The sequence below is a fragment of the Leptopilina boulardi genome, unplaced genomic scaffold (genome assembly GCF_019393585.1).
Source record: "Leptopilina boulardi isolate dan_hultmark-lab unplaced genomic scaffold, ZJU_Lbou_2.1 LbouV2_173, whole genome shotgun sequence".
NCBI lineage: Eukaryota > Metazoa > Arthropoda > Insecta > Hymenoptera > Figitidae > Leptopilina > Leptopilina boulardi.
Genome location: NW_026137722.1, coordinates 298,573 through 319,829, shown reverse-complemented (window position 1 = coordinate 319,829; position 21,257 = coordinate 298,573). Strand labels below are relative to the sequence as shown.

The window sequence follows — 21,257 nt, the reverse complement described above, 5'->3', positions numbered from 1 at the left end:
GATATACCACTTCCCTTTTCAGGACCTAATCCGTGATCGCTCGATTCGTCCTAACAGTCTTGGGTTGAGGGAAATTTTTTTATTATTGTATATGCGATATAGATGATAACCGTTTAATCCCAGTGAGTGGAAGTGGTGTATTCATACTTAACTTACCAACACCTATCCCCGAGGATGCCACTCAGGCCTACCGTAATATCTGCCACTCGCGAGAACTTAATATAGGCCCAGATTGGTAGAGTGGGGGTATAACACTTCTCCTAAATGGAGTGAAACGGCTACTGCTGATGTAAGATAAACATAGAGCAACCGACTACCGTTTCAACAACATTGTAGTAGTTTTGCTAAAAAAAGATTCTAATAGTCTCAGGTAACTTAACTTGATTATTATAAAGTTTATAATATTTTTCTGCAATTTGTCGATCAATAACTTACTGCAGGTGTTGAATCTTCTTATATTATATTTGTCTTTTTCATTTTTGTATTGGGCCCAAAAAAAATATTCCTATTTTTGTATAGTATTAATAATTATATATGTATTTTAAAGATAAATATGGATATGGCATGATATTGGTATTGAAGATATTTGTTTCTTTTGGTTGTCTTAAATGTTTCATATAAAAAATACTTCAATCCATTTAGTTTTTTTGGTATTAAATAACATTGGCATTAAAGATATTACGATTTTGAGGATAAAGAAAGATATTGGATAACATTAGTATTGAATATATTTTAATAATGCAACAAAAATATTGATTGTTTTATAATAGTGGAAGCTGTCTTTTGGAAAAATTTTTTGGTATTGGGTAATTTTGGCATTAAAGATATTTTGATTTTGAGGATAATAAAATATGATATTGGATAACATTGGCATTGAATATATTTCGATATTGAAAAAAAAATATTGACTGTTTGAGAATAGAGGATGCTGGCTTTTGGAAAAGTATTTAAATAGATAGAAAGAGGTTTGAATATTGTTTTAAGGGTTAAAATTGTTTTATGGGTTAAATAATAGTTTGTGAGTTGAATATTGATTTGAATATTAATAAAAAGTGCAGAGGAAAATAAGTTCAATAATAATCATTATCGAAAATGATGTAATGTGTAAAAAGATTAAACAACGCTAATTCACGTTCATAAAAGACTATCATTGTTGCATTAGTTAGCTGAATTATAGTTAATGCAATATTTTATAGGTGAAAAACATGTAATTAAATTTTTTAAAGCAATAAACTAAAATAAACGATTTGTTTTGAAAATTGGCTTTATCAACAGTTTGAAAGTTGAAGAAGGATACCATGTCGAACATAGAAGAGTATTTTATTTTAAGTAATGAAGATTTTAAAATTATTGAAAATGTAAATGAAATGTTAAATGATATGCACATGTATAAATTTCAAGAATTATCAAAAAATGATTCAAATTCTTTTTTCATTTTGAAAGTACTTTGTATTTACAAATGCTTGATTTAATTGTTCCAATTAGAGAAAGAGTTAAACATATTCAAATAGTTTTTAGCGGTAATAACAATTCTGGTCATTGGATTTGTGTTTATTACGATGGAGTAAGACTTTATATTTTTGATAGCCTTAATGCAGGGTGTTTGAATATTCACCAAATAGAATATTTAATTAGATTGTTCCCTTTTAAACCAACAGAATTTTTTGTAGATGTTGATCAACAACCGATTGGTACAGTTAAGTGTAAAGTATAATGCAATAGCATTTGCAACATCTGTATTGGTTAACAGTGTAAATTAAAAGATTAATTTATGAAACTGATAATAATATAATGAGCAAGCATTTGATATCATTTTTTGAAAACAATTAATTAAATAATTTTCCGGCAGTTAGAATGTCTAATATTAGGATTTCGATTTGTAGAGAATGATTGGAATTGTCTTTTCATAAATCGAGCTAAAGAAGTTCAAAATGGTGAACTAAACCTTTCATATTTTTTAAAGACTTTTCCCAGTAAAAATGACAACAGAGTTCTGTCTACTGAAACTGAGAATGAAAAGAAAATACCCAAAGAAAAAAGTTTGTCCTGTAAGATGAAGAAATTATCTACAGAAATTGAAGAGGGATTTACATGTTGATGTAAATTCAGTATGCACAACCCGCGTGGAAATGGTTTGTGTGGGTTGACCATTGGTTAAAATTTTTGTAAGATTTTGCCTGTTGTTTAGCCACATTGGACCAAGTGTGGGGTTTGTCCAAATCCCATAGTTGAACTATGGACAAATTTTCTTCTGACTTCTACATTTTTGAACTTTGAACTATGGGCTAAATTTCGCCCATACTGTGGCAATGTCAAAAAATCAATTTTAAGTAAATTATACATTTATTAACATAAAATTTTTCAAATTTTGCAATTGGACTAAAATTTTGCCAATCAGTGGGGAACCAAAAATACCATTTTAATAAAATTAATTATAAATAAACATGGAAAAGTTCGAATGTTCAGATAATGAACAGTTTGTTGAAATTACGCAAAATTAATAGATGATCACTAGTAAAAAAAATTACAAAGTTTTGAAGTAGTTATTAACCTTTTCAAAAAATTATGACATTTTGAAGTTAAATTTTTTATTTCGTCTTTTCAAACATTTCAATTACTAATTACATTTTGTACTTATTTTCTAAGTAATTTTCATTTAGAAAACTAAAAAAAAATTTATTTTTCTAACTCTATAACTTCATTAATATTTTTTAATAAAAAAGAAATATTACTCGTGTAGATATATATTATTGTATATTATAATTTTTTATAATTATTTGCTATTTATAAATTTGAAATCATATAGAAAAAAAATTCTTTAGATTTTAACATTTTTGTTATAATTTTCTCAAAATCTGAAGTATTTTAAAAGAATTTCTGGGTGAAACAGTAGTAAAGTATGTTTTTCATGAAAATTACAATTATTTAAAATTATTTAAAATAATTGTAAAAACTTATTCGAATTCAATCATATTAACCGGTTCGGCAATAAACGTAACAATATTTTGATTTTCGAGTTTAATTTCGCATTTAAAGCATACGGCTTTCAAACAATTTAAATCTAAAACATAAATTTCATTTGAAACATTTTCTATTCGATGTATAAAATTTATACTTATTTCTGGCATCGCAGTCGAAGGGTAAGCGAGAGTGGTTGTAAACCTTTTTATAACTACATAATAGTCGGCTTGACACTGACAGCGTCTCCTACACTGACAGTGCAGAACTTTTAGAAAGAGTTGTATTTGCCCAAAATTTAATATATTATTGTCCATATATTTTACGAAACTAGAATTTGTACATTTAGCCCTAGTATATATTTCAGATGTATACAAAACCTTATTTTTAAATAATTTTTTAAAAATGACATGCTTACTACCGTTAATACCTTTATCAATAAGAACTAATAAAATTTCATTATTAAGGCGTAATCTGGAAAGTCCACCTGCTATATACAAAGATTGTCCTGTAGCTTGAAGTTTCATTTTCTTGGTTGGAGATAAATATTTTTTGCAAAATTCGTAAGACTTACTTTCTACATCCAATAATTCATTGTGCAAAGTAAATGTATTTATAAACAAAGAGGCTCCAAAATATATTTGAAGCTGTGCGCCGTTACTTCCGTGAATTAAGTTTTTTAGAATTCCATTAATATTTTCAAAAGTAAAACAATGATAAACAAAAAGAGGACCTAACAGTTTAACGATCGGAACTAAATGCAAAAGCGAATGAACGTTGCATGTCATGTTTTCTAAGTCGTAAAGGTGTTCAAACCTTGAAACAAATTCGTGGAGCATTCGGAAAGCATTATCTTACATTTCTTGAGAAATGCTTTGTTGACAAAGTAAGAATATTGCACCTACTAATAATTGCAAATGTTGAAAATATTCTTGAGGTAGTAAATCTTCTAATATTGGAAGCGAATAATAAAAAAAGAACGTTTTATACATTGATGCTTTCCATAATTTAATGTGATTTTTTATTGACAGTAATCGTCTCTGAATAAAGTTTGGTGGACGAAGGGAAGCAATTCTTTCATCAGCAACAGTAACAGCTTCAAAAATAGAGAAACGTTCACCAGCAAACTGAGGATCAAACCAAAAGGCCATTAATGCCTTTAACACCCCTATAAAAACCATATGCATGGAGTCTAATGCTGTGGTTGTTATCCACTTATAAACTAAGGTAGACAAAATAGTTCGACCTTTCACCCCATAACTTAAATTTTCCGCGTGTTGAAGTGTCTCTTCCTCATTCCGTAGATGCATATTCCTTCTGTAAGGATATACTTGCCGATTCCCTAATCTTATTCCTTCATCTTTACATTTGTGGCACCCAAACTTCCCATTGTATTGCTTCATGTTCAAGAACAATGCTTTCGCAGGAAGGTCGCAGGAGCCACAAATGATCATACCTTTAACATTTACAAAATCGTTATTATCTGGCAATTGCATATCAATGCCATTACGAAATCGAAGCAACTCCTCATCATCAATCACAGACATGAATAGAAAATAATTGCAATCTATATTTTCCAAACATTGAGGACATTGTGCAACTTTGAGCTCAAGAGGTGTTAAGCATATTGGACAATAATAATGTCTTGTAACCGGTGTATGCAAATCCTCAAAATATTGTTTAAATGTATATATAGTAGTTCGGCAAAAATTTGGTTCGGGACAATGTAAAGCTATTAGTTCCAAAATACCAGCAAGAATTGCACCTGATAAGGAAAATTTTAAGACGAGAGCGAGAATACATAGTATGCTCTCTGTCACTTTGAGGGGAGATCCTTCGTACAATGGAACATCTTCTTCCACATTATCGTTTTCAAAATTATTTGGATCTTCAGCAGCAATGTTATCTTCGGAGTTATTATCATCATAATCTACATCAGCCTCATCAGAATCAACAATCGAATCATAATCAGTACTACTGTCAGAAGAAAAATCAATTTCAGTATCTGAGTTTTGTTCTTCATTCTCACTGCCTAAAAATATATTGAGTTGATATTAGAAAAATAAATTTTTTTTATAGTCTATATTTTCTATGTTCTTTAATATAGAAAAAAAATTATTCTAAAATTATTATTATTATTATTGGGAACTTATTTTAGAATATTGTATACTCCAATTCAGTATACTATTCTTTAAAAAATTATATTCGTAGTATTAATTTATTATCTTAATAATTAAGATATACTAAATATTAAGAATATATCCTTATTTCAAGAGTAAAATATAGACTGAATTTAAGTATAAAGTATTCAGTGTTTTAGAATAAATTTCTTCAGTGTAGAGTAAATATTTCGATAAGTAGAATTTTATATTATATTTCCATTCGAACAAAAATTCAAGCTTATATGATAAAAAAAATAAATTTAATCGAAACGATAATCAATTTAACAAATTTTTGTCAATTAGATTTTTATGAAGGTAATAAAAATTTAGATTTCATCAAACAAAATTGCACTTTTAATTTTTCAAGAAAGTAGTAATAGGTTATAATTGTGTAGTTAGCGATTATTTTTACTTGAGCAAAATAACAAAAATAATTGCTATGTTGTTTTTTATCAGAATAATTAAATGAATATTTCACGGTCTTTTTTCTGTGCATATAACGCATTAGTTGAATCAAAATAAAATCAATTTAAAGACATATTTGATTAATTTTTCATTAACGCTAATGTTTTTGTAAATTGGATTTTTAATAATAATTTTTTATGTGTATATTTATAAAAAACGAAAATATTTATCTTATATAATACCTTCGTCTATTACTGCGCTTAAAATACTATAAATACTGGCATTAGAATTGCTTCTCATAGAGACATCACTGTCTTCGATAGTATCGGTCTAATAAAAAAAATTACAATTTACTTTTTTAAAACAGACAAAACATTCGTTTTCTAAAATTTCACATACATTTACAGAATTTGGAACATCTGAAAAATCTGAATCTTCTGTCAAATCGTTGGCAATGCGCATTTGAGTTTTTCTGCTCATTAATTCAAAGTCTTGAACTCGGGGCATTTTTAGTAACAGAATATTTAAAAATATCAAACTGTATTTAACTTGATCAATTCAAAATAAAACTTCAGATAAAGAAAATTTTAACCTTTGAAAAAATGTAGATTTCATATGACATAAGGCTAATTGATAAACATTGAAACAAAAGTAATTGAAAATTCAAAGTGACGTTTAAACTTTTATTGTAACGTTGCCCTTAGTAACAGTATCTGGTACACAAATCTTTTTATTAAAAACATTAAGTTGACATTTTTTCTAAAGTTTTTTAAAATGTCGAAAAAAATGTATATTCTTGTCCAATGGGTTGAGAAGCCAAACGAAATTACAATTATGGAGCAAGCAGAAAATGTAAAATTAATTAACGAAGGAGAAATTGTTGAAATTGATTATCCTAATAAAGGAGTTTTTCAAGCTACTCTTCTTCGCAGGAGTGGTAAAAATAATACATTTTAAATATTTTAATTGATATTAACTTTACATTATCTTTAAAAAAATATTTTATTAATATAATTTTTTTTAAAAGTACAATTTTTTAAAAATTTGAATTTAATATTCTTTGATTGCTTTTAACCTAAAACTTTATCAAATACATATTTAAATAACACATTATTTTTTAAGTCGAAAAAACACTTATTGTATGAAGTAAATTTTTTTTATCTTTTAGAGTCAAAAATATACTTAGAAAAAATAAGTAAAAATATAAACAAAGATGGGACTATAATAATAAATAAAAAGGATAATAATAAAGTTAAAAAATTAAAACGTAAATCAGCAAATGAAAAAGCTCATTTAAAATATAAAACAAAAATGAGAGCTCAATCTAAAACAGTTTTAGAAAAAAAATTATCTGAATTACTTCCAATCTGCGGTAAATTAAACTATTTATGTAATTTAAATTTTAAATTATTAACACTTAAAAAAATTTGTTATTATAAAAAAGTAACAAATAATTCTTCTTTTAAATATTTAATTAAATTTTTCAATAAACAAATTCATAAAATATTTACAGACAATATTATTGCAAATGAAGATAATAAAAATGACAACACAAAAAATAAATGTGCTGCAAACGAAGAGAAACTTACAGTTCCAGTTAAAGGTTAATTTATTGTTTAATTTATTTTAGAAAGAAACAATATCATTGGTTATATTTTCATGTAATCTTATTTAAGATACAATTTGATTTTTTAAAAATTTTAATTATGATTACTTAATCATTCTATTAAAATAATAATCCACTTGAAATTATAAAGTAAATAATTTAAAATAATCTCTAAAATTTTTATTTACACTATCAATTTAGATGAAATTGACATTAATGAAAATTGTATAAAAAAAAATCAAGAAACAATACAACAAGATATAAAATCAAAAATACAATCTGAAAGTGACATAGCTCATTCGATATTGAAAAAGAAAATGAGAGAGCGTACGAAAAACATAATAGGAAAAGAAATCTCTAATTTTGCGTTAATTTGTGGTAAATGTAAAAAAAAAATTTTCAAGTTATATTTAATCATTAATTAAAAATTATTTATTGTATTATGGTGAAAATTCTATTAAATTTTTGGAAATTTTATTATAAATTATACAGAGGATGTGGATGAGAAAAAAGTTAAGAAAAATGGGAGTGAGATAAATACTACAAAAATTAACAACCATAGAAAAGAAAAAGATCAATTTGATAATAAATTTACAAAGTCAGCACCAATGAAAAAATATAATGATACAAAATTGGAAAGCCAATCGAAAGCAAACAAAGCTGTTTTATCATTAAAGGAAAAGAGTGAAGTGGAAACACATGGAAAAGTAGAAAAATTAATCTCAAAATTGCGTTCATCTCCAAGTAATAAAAAAATACTTTTTGAATTATTTTAAATTATCTTTTGTGTCTAATAGTATAACCAAAATAATAACTTTTCAATTAAACTATTTTAAATTTGTTAAATAGTTACTTTTTTTATTAGTGTATCAAGAAGATTATTTTGTTTAAGAAACTAAACAATTTTAAAATTGATAAAGAGTTTATTGTTTTTTACATATTTTGCATTTAGTTTTATTAAGTTAATATTATTAATTATAATAATAAAATATTAACTTTGTACCTATATAAATTAAAAAAAATTATTACTATTAAGAACGGATGTATAAAAAATTTAACATATTAGGATACAAAAGTGAAAAAAATTATGACAGCTCCACCCAGAATGAGGAATTTAATAAATCAATCTTTGATGCTATGTTTCCAAAAAGTAAGAAATAATGAATTAATTTAAAAAACTTATATTTAATTTAAAAAAGGCTAATAAATAGTAACAGAAAAAAGTGGTAAATGTCATGTTTATATATATATATATATATATATATATATATATATATATAGCAACTGTAATTTTTATATATAAATCTTTATTTATAATTAAAATGTATATATTCATAACGCAAAGAAAAGAAATTGTGTTTACTTAAAATTTATCTTATGAAAAAATGTAATAATAGTAATTCGCATTACTGATATTGATATAAAAATACAAGGTTTAAATTTAGCGAACTTAACATTACAATTTTTTACAGTTACACCAGAAATTGTCCATTTTTGTGAAACCCTATGTATTTATGCTAAAAAAGGGTTGAATAAAAATAATAAAGGAGCATCTCGTGTAAGTTGTCATATTAAAATTTTTATTATATGTATAAGTATACATATACGTATACGTATGCGTATTCATATAAAACTTATTATATAAATATACATACACGTTTTCATCAAATAACTTATTTCGCTATATAACAGATAGTGGAGCATGATATGGATGGATCTAATATGACCTATTTGTTTGAGGGATCAAAAGTTCTTATAAACAAAAATAAACTATTTTTATTGAAACGATTCAAAAGTAATCCTCGAGAATTAACTCGTAAACTTATGCTGGAACTGGTGGGAGCAGAAAAATTAAAAACCATGACAGCACAAGGCAAAAAAGGAAACGCAATTCCTGAAGAAATAAGGATTGATGTTTTCAGTTAGTATGTATATATATATATATATATACCTAACTCTATTTTATCTAATATCAAAATAACACAGTAAATTAGGGGGTATTATTCTAATACCAAAATTGATTAAAATAAGAAGCAACGCTTTATTCCATCGAAGATTAAAATAATCCATCTGAAGATTAAAATTACATTCGAAAAAAGGTTTTTTAAATTTAAATAATTTTTTAATTATTGAAAAAAAATTTTAATCTAAAAAATGGATTATTTTAATTTTTTATGGTATTAATTTAATTTGCAATGCTTTTTAATACCTTATATTTTACTGTGAAGTCAATCTTTTAACATTAAACTACTTTCACTTCAATCTTTGATCGCGTTAGACATAAAACCATCCTGAAAATATTTTTAAACATAATCTTATTACTGGATATAAATACTAAAACTGTTTGATTATTTTATACACAGAATACGTACAAGCGAGAAATAAGAATTTTTCCGAATTCGAATTTACAACTGTCCTCAACTATCAATGTGGAACATTAAGAAATCCTAAATTAAAAAAAGAAAATGTTAATTCAGGGGGAAATAAAAAAAGGAATAAAAGTATTGTCACTAAAAAGGACAGGAAGAAAGAAAAGAAAAATTCGAATGAGGAAAATAGTTATGAGAAAGAGAAAAGTCATAATGAAGAAAATGGAGAACGAACAGAGGATGAACAAGAAGATAATAATAATGAACAAGAAGTGGATAGTGAGCAAGAAGAAGATGGTGACAAAAAAGAAAATAGCGAGCAAGAAGAAGATAGTGACGAAGAGAATAGTGAGCAAGAAGAGAGTAGCGAGCAAGAAGAAGATAGTGGTAAAGAAGAAGATAGCGAGCAAGAAGACGATAGTCAAGATGAAATGGATAGTGAGCTTGAAGAGCCACAACAAAAAAAAAAAAATATTAGAGAAGTTTTTTTCCTTTAAATAAATCAATATATTTAATATATTAATATAAATATTAATTATTTTTAAAATAAATAATTAAAATATTCTTTATTTAAATTAACTAAATTCATACGTATCAATTTTCTATCATTAATCATCACACTATATTAAAATAGACACTTCAAAAAATACGAGAGATTGAAAGAGAGAGTGAGAGAGAAGGGAGGGATTTTTATAATGAATTGTTATTATTATTGTTGCACTTATAATATTATATATGAAATATTTTTTAATACATATAATATATAATATTAAAAAAATAAAATTATTATCATTAATAGTAGTTTTTTATTGTAACATTTTTGATTCAATGGGATCAAATATAAAATATAAAAACTTGAAAACATTTCAATTTGAGAAGTATATACTCTTAAAACGGGAGTTAGATTATCACTATAATGACAAATTTGAAAAATTTTATGTTAATAAATGTATAATTTACTTAAAATTGATTTTATGACATTGCCATAGTATGGGCGAAATTTAGCCCATAGTTCAAAGTTCAAAAATGTCGAAGTCAGAAGAAAACTTGTCCATAGTTCAACTATGGGATTTGGACAAACCCCATACTTGGTCCAATGTGGCTAAACAACAGGCAAAATCATACAAAAATTTTAACCAATGGTCAACCCACACAAACCATTTCCACGCGGGAACAGAAAATAATAAGAAAATAATTTCTCGTCTTATTGTTAGGGAAAATTTTGATCCTATGACATATCCTACAATGTTTCCTTATGGTGATCCTGGATGGACTGTTAACCTTAAGCATACTCAAGGTACTTGTAATTTTATTCATTTACAATTTTATATGTATCGTCTTTCATAGAGAAGAAAAAAGCATGGATTGACACATGTGCGTTTAACTATTTGTTTACGTACACAAATTTGCGATTCAGAAACTTTAAATAAAATGATATGTGCTGAAATCACAGACGAAATAAAGAATCCAGAACTTTTTAACATTGTAAAGCGATTTTAAGTTCATGGGCCTTGTGGTAAACAAAATAGGAATTCACCCTGCATAGATCCTGAGATGGGTCATTTAAATGTATTGCTGACAATTCGACGATCGTAGCATTGTATAATCTTTATTTGAGTACAAAATTTAAAGGTCGTATTGACTGGGCAATAATAGGTATTATATTATTATAACACCATAATGTTGAAATAGTAATACAGTAACGATTACAAAAATAATATTATTATTTTTGTGAGATCAAAATTCCAAAAAGTGTCCGTCAAATAAAAATAAATTTTTAATTTTTCATAAAAAATTGCAGATATCTCGCGCGTTTACGCGCGTTTCTTTTAGCTAGTATTATTTTAATTTCGATGCCGTAATTTTTAATTTCCAAATTTTCGTTCGATTAATTCCAAATTTTGTACCTGTTCTAATCTAGTATACTCATTTGTATATCTAAAATTATAATAATAAAATAGTTAATACAAAGACATATTTTTACAATTTCATGTTCTTGTATTAACTTTATATCCATTCCGCGAGGATGTCTATGGATATCCGATGACCCGCGACGCTGCGTAAGTTATCCGGATTTACTCCGATGTTTATTATTTGGGAACAGGTCATTGAATATCAAATATAATTTTAATAATAATAATAATGCAGGGTAATGTCAATGACCCATGTTGAATTCAAGGGTTAAAAGAAAGAATTTTATTTCGAAATAGAGTTTACTGAATGTTTCGCAATTATAAAAGAGCAATAGGTATATAATTCGTTATACCGGGGATGCTGACGCATGAAATTCCATGGCGATAGCGCGGGTCTTGGACTTGCTGTCGGAAATAAAGCGAGTCCAAGACAATTGGAATTTAAAAATAAAAAGAAGATTAATTTAATATTAATTTAATATTAATAAATTAATTATTAAGTTACGACGTTACACAACTAAATCTGCTTGCCAGGTGTCATCAATATCACGCATTTCTACGCGACGGCGATGGAAATTTTTTCTAGCCTGTGTATGAAGTTCAGTTACTACTGTTAACTTTTTATCAGCCATTATTCTTTAATAAATTTTGCTGTGATTCAATTTGTTTTAGTTTTTCGTTAACTCTGTCTTCAATAATTTGCATAAAAAGATTCAAGTCATCAATAGATGATCTTAATGATGACGTAACTTAGAAAATAGTTTTTATTTCGTTTTTTACAATGTTTTGTGCAAGTCTTAAATTTACTGCATCATGCAGTTCTTCAGCGTCCTTAACGTTACAAAGTCTTTTATTATCTATATCAAAGTGTCCACTTGAATTAACTTTAAATCCAACTCCAGTAGGTCCACATCTTGCTATTACTGTTCCTTCTTGACTGAGAGGATGTCCGAACAGATCAATGCTCATTATTGAAATGAATGACATTTACTAAAGCACACCTTAATATATGATTTTAGCCTCACGTAATTCCTCAATAATTGACATAATTTCATTATTATGACTAGTATTGCCAGCTCCTTGAGAGGCCATAAGTAGTCGAAGACGATCAACCAATTCATTTGGATCATCCCAATAAATATAATCTGGATTAAAACTTTTATTCGCAATCATAAATTTAGGTAGTGAACTACCACTTATAGATGACTCTTTTGTAGAAGGAAATAATTTTGATATAATATTGATGTATTTAAAACTACTATCTCTATGAATAGAGTTAGAGGAACTATAGTTTTTTTTATGTGCATTTGAGGTGGTAAGAATTTGTTTATAATTATTCATATCATGTTCACTAATGTATGATTTTTCAGGTTTGTTTTTAAATAAAAGTTTTAATAACCCAGAGGTAATTTTAAAACGTTTATCTTCAATATCTACAATGTGATTTTTAAAGATTATGGTTTTATTACCAATCATAAGGGAACCATCATTAGCTTTGCGTACTCCATATATCATATACAAACATTGTTTTCTATTATGTTTTATCAAGAATATATATTTACTAACTAATTTATCAATGTCAGATCCGGGTTTTAGTGTTTCACCATCATCAGTACTCATATAATTTATATCATCATCACTATCATCATCATCTGATTCAGCTTTATTTTCAATATCTTTTTTCTTTTCATTTTAACATTTTTATGTTTATAATCTGTCAAGTTAATAATTTTTTGTGAATATAAATAATTGAATTTATCACTCGGTTTTCTTAGTTAAAGGAAGAAAATTGAATAAATCGATCACTCCGAGGCAGGCTTTAAAAAATAAAACGATTTACATCTATATCGTTTAGCTGTTGATTTGACACTGGTGAAACAAATATAAATTTTTCGAAGGATATAAAATCAGCTGTGATGAGGTAAATGACCGCCTCAGTCAAAAGAAAACAAAATAAGAGAAATGTCAAGGTAAATGAAATAAGATAGAAGAGTTATGAATATTTCATTTCATTTAGAAATTGAATATAACTATTATTAAGGTTTTGTATATCATCTTTTTTATTGACAGGATTTCTTTGCAAATTAATGTGTATCATCTCTGATATAAAACTTTTTTTGTAGTTACTTTCTCTGTCTAAAATTTTAAAATTGTCCCAATCGAAAGTGTGTGTGTAAATATCATTGTGTATAGCAATTACATTATTTTTAGAACTTATATGTTCTTTAATACGAACACCAACCATTCGTTTTGATTTTCCAACATAAGATGCGGGGCAATTTTTGCAATTTATTTTATAAACTGTATTAGTATTTTCATGTTTTTGTCTTTGCCTTTTGTAACTTAATTGTGGTTCATGTTGTTATTTTTACAAGGAATGTATAAAATGCTGTATTTTTTTGATACGAGGAAGTTTTTTCATAAAGGTTCAGAACGTAGGGTAAAAAAAAATCTTTGGTATCATTGTGTAAACAGTGTTATTTTCTTTAAAAGAATGTTGAAAATTGGACTCAATAGAATGTATACGTTTAATTATATATTTATTTATAAATTCTATGGGGTAATTATTTTTAAGTAAAACTTCTTTGACTAATTCGATGTTTTTTGCATGGAATTTTTTGTCAGAGAGTTTTATTGCTCTATCGATTAAATTATAAATTATAGCAATTTTTTATAACGAAAAAAATCAACTTATTACTGACTGGTATATAAAACGAGGACAATTTTAAAATTTTAGACAGAGGAAGTAACTACAAAAAAAGTTTTATATCAGAGATGATACACATTAATTTGCAAAGAAATCTTGTCAATAAACAGGTAGGGTGTCCTTTATGTTCATTTCATGAACATTTTGCTTCCTCATTATATGATGCAAAAAATTTGCTTCCTCATGGAGGAAGCATTAACACTGAAATTAATATACATAAAAAAATTGTGTTTGTTTAAATTCAAGTTTAAACATAAAATTATTGTATTCCTTGCATTATAATAAATCGATTGGTATGTATGATATATATTTAAATTATTATTATTATTTAAATTGAAAGAGTTAATGAAAGTTTAAAAAAAGGAATACAATTATTTTATATTTGAACATGAATTTAAATAAACACAAAATTTCTTTGTTAAAATGTAAATTTTTTATTTTTTAACTTTCATTAATTGTTTTAATTTAACGCAAATGTATACTTTATACATACCAGTCGATTCGTTTCAATGCATGGAATACAATTATTTTATGTTTAAACTTGAATTTAAATAAAAACACAATTTTTTAGCTAAGACGTTAATTTTTTTATATCTTAAATTTCATTAATTTTTTTAATTTTATTCAAATGTATACTTTCTATATACTAATTGATTTGTTTCAATGCAAGGAATAAAATTATTTCATATATAAACTTGAATTTAATTAAACACATCATTTTTTAGCTAAAATGAGAATTTTTGATTTTTTAACTTTCATTAATTCTTTAAATTTCAATCAAATCTATACTTTATATATATCAATCGATTCATCTTGACATAAAGAAGACGATTATATTATATATTACCTTAAATTTTTCGATTTAAAAATGTTTTCAATTAAAAAAAAAATTTTTGGAAAAAAGACGATAAAAATTTTTTTTTGGGGTATTTTTAAAAATCCTCTCGTCATTTTTGAGAGATAAATGTGTAAATAAGACTACCAAATTTTACCCAAATCCATTAAAACCTGTTAAAGATATCGTGTACACAAAAACTATCCACACATACATACATACACACACACATACATACATCCGGACAATTGATCAGGATCTCATATAACATGTTTCTATATAGAGGAAAATTTGTTTTCACCATTTTTAAAAATTTGATAAACGAAAGGACTACATAGCCTCCTCCACGAGGAAGCAAAAGGATGATATACAAAACCTTAATAATCGTTATATTCAATTTATAAAAGTAAAGAAATATTCATAACACAGCCACACAAAAAAAAGTACCCGGGCCGGGGAATGAGACCACGATTTCTTGATGTATTTTGATGCGCTGAACACGAATCTGAAGTCCGTTTAGCTCCATCACGTCAGGATTTTGACATAACTTCAAAAAACATAGCTGATTTTAAATGACAGGAGAAATTTTTTAAATATTGGCAGATTTGCTTGAATCTTGTTACTCGGGTTTTTTTGGGGTCGCTGATTACGAATTTAACGTTAGAATTATAAAATTCAAAATGGCGGATCCAATATGGCGGACGAATTTTTAAAAAGTAGTTGGATTTTTACGAAAATTGGTATCTAGGGGTTTTGGGAGACGCTGATTACAAATTTATCGTCAGATTATTCAAATTCAAAATGGCGGATCCAATATGGCGGACAAATTTTTAAAAAGAAGTTGGATTTTTACAAAAATTGGTATCATGGGGTTTTTTTGGAGTCGCTGATTACAAATTTAACGTCAGATTATTCAAATGTAAAATGGCAGATATAGTACGGTGGTCAAATATCTTTATGTTTCTACATGTGTCTGCATCCAGGGCACCTCCACGCGGTGACGGTGGGCAACGGAGTTTGTCCGCTATCCGGCTAAGTCCCAGGATAATGGCTTTGATGCCGTCATGGCAGACACACGTAGGAAACGTATTACGATGCAGGGACTCGGAACCTCAGTATCGGCCAAGTTACATAAAAATTCAACTATTTTTTAAAAACTCGTCCGCCATATTGGATCCGCCATTTTGAATTTGAATAATCTGACGATAAATTTTTAATCAGCGACTCCTAAAACCCCTAGATACCAATTTTCGTAAAAATCCAACTACTTTTTAAAAATTCGTCCGCCATATTGGATCTGCCATTTTGAATTTTATAAATCTGACGTTAACTTCGTAATCAGCGACCCCAAAAACCCCCGAGTAACAAGATTCAAGCAAATCTGCCAATATTTAAAAAATTTCTCCTGTCATTTAAAATCAGCTATGTTTTTTGAAGTTATGTCAAAATCCTGACGTGATGGTGCTAAACGGACTTCAGATTCGTGTTCAGCGCATCAAAATACATCAAGAAATGGTGGTCTCATTCCCCGGCCCGGGTACTTTTTTTTGTGTGGCTGTGTAACTCTTCTATCTAATTTCATTTACCTTGACATTTCTCTTATTTTGTTTTCTGTTGACTGAGGCGGTCATTTACCTCATCACAGCTGATTTTATATCCTTCGAAAAATTTATATTTGTTTCACCAGTGTCAAATCAACAGCTAAACGACATAGATGTTGATTTTCGTTTCTCTCCGGTAATTGTATTATACAAAACTTTAATTTTAATCATTTTTTCTATATATTATGTAATCTAACTATAATTATTAATAAAATTTGTAGTTTCTGAAGAGGACAGCTGCGCTGTCGAAACGTAAAGAAATCGTTTTATTTTTTAAAGCCTGCCTCGGAGTGATCGATTTATTCAATTTTCTTCCTTTAATTTTTTGTAAAGGTTGAACTACTAGCTTAAAAGTTTCATTCAAAACATTTTCAGCAGCTTCTTTTCCTAATTTTAACATACGTCTAATTGCCTCACTAGCTTTAGCAATTTGACGTAGATACTCTTTCTCTTTATGAAACATGTTGATATTTCAAGTTTTAAAACAACACTAATACTATTTTAAAAATTATCGTGTATTTATAGTGCTAGAAAACTGTCGAATCCTTTTCTATATCTTCCATCATTTAAATTCGAATCTTTATCAATTACTACAAAGCCATATTTGTCTGAATTCCAACATGTTGAACATAACTCTCGAAATTGATTAAATGTCATGTCAGTATTAACATGATCATCATAGACATGTCTTAAATTTTTCTCATCTTGGCGAAAAAGGACTAATAAATTGACATTATCACGTACTAAATGTTTAGGAATTCCAGCATATGTTTGACAGAGGTAAAAACCATCAACGTCAACATGTCTACCCATATAAAAGAATGCCCTTATGTTGTCTTGCTTTTCACAAGCAATATCGTCAAAAATAAATATTGAATTTTGTTTTGCATCTTTAGGAGCAATTACTTTTTCATGATCACTAAATGGTAAATATTCAACTCCATTAACGTTACTCACAACTTGTTCTAAGAACTTATATTTTGGTTGTTGTAATGATTTTGAGTATAAGTAAATGTTGTCAAATCTGAGACTATTAGGATCTAGAATTAGAGACAGTAATACATTTGTTTTTCCACAATTTGATGGGCCACAGAAAATTGCACGAATACTACCTGATAATAAACTACCATGACGCTTAACTTTCTTCTCTTGTTGTTCAACAATTGAGTCCAGATTTACGACTGGCAGCTTATTAGGTTGTTCTTTGAATCGCATCCTGATGTAGACTGTTGTAAAAGGTATAAATGCAGAGCTTATATAACCTTTCTGTCATTCTATTTTAAACTTTCATAGAGTAAGGTATGATTATTTATCATCGCTCCCGAGGGAAAGGTTTAGTCAATAGTCTTAAAAATAAGTTACCATTTGAATTACATCTGCCTGGTTATCAATATTGTGGACCAGGCACAAAGTTAGCAAAACGTCTACAAAAAGGTGATCCGGGTATTAATCTTCTGGACGCCGCTTGTAAGGAGCACGATATCTCATATTCGAAAAATCGAGAAAACGTAGAAGCAAGAAACGTTGCTGATAGAGTTTTAGCTGAGAAGGCGTGGGAACGTGTTACAGCCAACGATTCCAATATAGAAAAAAAATTGTAGCACCGAGAATCTTGCCTGTACCTTCAAAAATTGGTGGTTTACTACCATTAATTCCAATTTTTGCTGGATTAAGCGCCCTTGGAACACTTACTGGAGGTGTAGCAGGTGTATCAAAAGCTGTAAATAGTGCAAGTGCAGCAAAAGATAAATTAAAAGAAGCTCATCGACATAATAAAGCAATGGAAGATATTGCACTTGGTAAAGGTCTACATTTGAAACCCTATCGACAAGGATCAGTCCTATCAGGCCTTCATTTAAAACCTTATCAAAGAGGACAAGGAATAAAAAAGTGTTCAAAAAAATTTTTTTTTGATAGTTCCTAAACGAGCACTAACTGACTTTGAGTTGCTCAAGTATGTTAAAGACTAGAAAATTTCTAACTTTAGAGGGGTTTTTATGCGAAATGAATTGCCGATAACAGGGCCGCGAAAAAATGAATCAGCTATTATTAATTTAGATGATAAAGATGGTTCTGGAATCCATTGGGTTGCATATGAAAAAGTTAATAATAAAGCTGAATACTTTGACAGTTTGGTAATCTTCAACCACCATTTGAACTTGTTAGTTATTTAGGTTATAATACTCTAATACAATACAATCATAAAAATTATCAAGATTATAATACTTTTCATTGTGGTCATTTATGTCTTAAGTTTTTATGTGGACAACTTGAAATCATACAAAAATATATTCTATATAAATGATGGTATTTATATAACCTAATCAGTTTATAAAAAATCATCATCATGGATGAATCGTTTACATTAACTATCTCTGGCAATTCATCTATTAGGGAGGCTGAATATTTTCCTCCAATAGAACTATTGCCTAATAGAAATTATGTACTTGGCTTAGTTGAATTGTTAACTTTCAATTCAATTCCTAATATTGATGAGGGTAAAAATAAATTATATATTGATAATCAAGTAATTACTATACCCCCTGGTAGTTATGAAATTGAAGACTTACCAGTAGCCATTCTCAAAATAAATGCTATTAGAATTGAATGTAATATTACTACTGGTGCATACATTAACAATAAAAAGGTACACACAATTCATGAATTTTTTCCAGTTGTTCCTGCAGGATATAAGATAGTGGAAGTACCATCACACGTCATTTACCTTCCAGTTGCCGTAAAGACTATACATAATATTCAACTACGAATCATCGATCAAGACGGAGATTTAATAAATTTTCGAGGTGAAACTATAACAATTCGATTACACGTTAAATCAGTGTAATGGGTATTATATTTCATACAAAAACTGGTGGAAACTATATAAACGAGTCACAATGTCAGAATACTATCCATATGGTAATTTGAATTTAAATTTTAATCAAGGTCAATTTTCTATTCTTTATGATATGTATTGTAATTTTCAATCATCATACCATGGAAAAGAACCTGAGCCTTTGCTAAACAGAAATAACTTTAAAGATTATGTACCACTAGCTGTCATAGATTGTTCAAAATAAAACGAATTTTTAAAACAGTCATCTGTAGATGTACGCCTGGAATTTGAAGCTAGTGATAATTTTCCCAATAATACAGCTGCATACTGTTTAATAATTCATGATCGTATTATCCAATATACACCAATCAGCGGCGTTGTTAAAAAAGTATCATGATTGGTGATTGTAATAGCCAATCAGAAGAGAGGCTTACTTAATATATAATTTTTTTATTAACTTGATGGTAAATAATCAATAAAGTAAAGTAGTTCCATCTATTAAGTGTTTGACCAGCTAATTTGGTCGGTAAAGCAGAGCATCTATTACCAATAAACATTGTACCGCCAAAATTTAAAAATTCTTATAGCACAATTGACCTAATCGACAGTGGCGCCATCTGTTGGGTGTCCGCTCAACTAATTTGGTCGGTAAAACAGGGATGGGTAGCTCTCACTTACCAGCTGCTGATAAAGTAGGAATCTACCTTACCGACTGGGGGTAACTTAGCCGAGATCAGAACCTGGGGCAGTATCCCTCTAGCCTTACTACTAATATGGCTTCAAATTCGTAATCTACGACCCTAAATACCACCGAGTAGCAAAACTCAAAAGAATTTAAACGGTTTTTAAGAAATCTGTCCGCCATATTGTATCCGCAATTTTAAATTTCGAAAATCTGACTTTTAATTAGTAATCAGGGACCCCAAAAACTCCCGAGTAACAAGATTCAAGAGAATTTAAACGGTTTTAAAATTTTTCGTTTGCCATTTTCGATCCGTCATGTTGAATTATTAAAACCTAACCTCAAATTTGTAATCAGAAAACCAAAAAACTGCTAAGTAACAAGTTTCAAGCAAATACGATTTTTTAATCAAGCATACATTCCTAAAGATTTGAACTAGAAACTCAATGATACATTAGGAGTTAAATACACGCTCCCCCCAATTAGTGCATGAAGGTTGAAGGTTTAACATTTATTTTGAGCCCTATTAAAGCTTTCTATGCCCTCACGTTTTCGTTTTATATTACTTCAAAAAGTGTCAAAAAGCCATTTTCGACACTTTAACCTTAATTTTTAGAAAACTAAACAAATTAAAAAATTTTTTTTTCTTGATTTTAAATCGGTCAACTGGAACTCGAGAAAAATTTTTTTATTGAAGACTACTTAAAAATTAAATTATTAATAACAATAACAAAAAAATTATTTTTCAATAAAAATTTCAGGACTTTTTTCTTTGACTTTTTTGACCCTATAAAGAGTAAAAAAAATTATTTAAAAAAAAATTTATTTTAGGTGATTTGTTTCAAAAATTCTGGACCAACTCTGATAAAAATATGTCATATTAGGTGTGCTCACCTTGGATGTTAAATTATTTTTTGGACAAAAATACCATATTCGAAAAATCATCCGTAAATTTTTTATATTTGATAAGTGTTATAGCTCTGGACAGTACTTTTTGAACGGCATATAAAACTGATTGTTGAATGTTTTTTGTTTAAAAATTTTCCCAAAAAACAAAACCCGGCTCAACCTACATACGGGCATATTTCTAGAACTATTAAACTTTATGTTATCGCTCACTGTGATACCTTGAATTTTTTAAAAGTAATTTTGCAATACCATAATTTGACAAATTATAGGGCTT

The 21,257-nt window shown here is 27.8% G+C and overlaps 2 protein-coding genes across 2 annotated transcripts in view; one reads left to right on the top strand and one right to left on the bottom strand.

Moving 5' to 3' along the window:
* Window positions 1-21,257, bottom strand: part of LOC127277674 (leucine-rich repeat LGI family member 3-like) — a 380,758-nt gene that overhangs the window by 142,766 nt on the left and 216,735 nt on the right. The gene's annotated exons all lie outside the window — the stretch shown is intronic.
* Window positions 6,312-11,564, top strand: LOC127277681 (glutamic acid-rich protein-like). Its single transcript, XM_051298978.1, has 6 exons — window positions 6,312-6,462; window positions 7,624-7,838; window positions 8,824-9,052; window positions 9,495-9,598; window positions 9,650-9,938; window positions 11,473-11,564. The coding sequence occupies exons 1-6, from the start codon at window positions 6,312-6,314 to the stop codon at window positions 11,562-11,564; spliced, it is 1,080 nt and encodes a 359-aa protein (XP_051154935.1).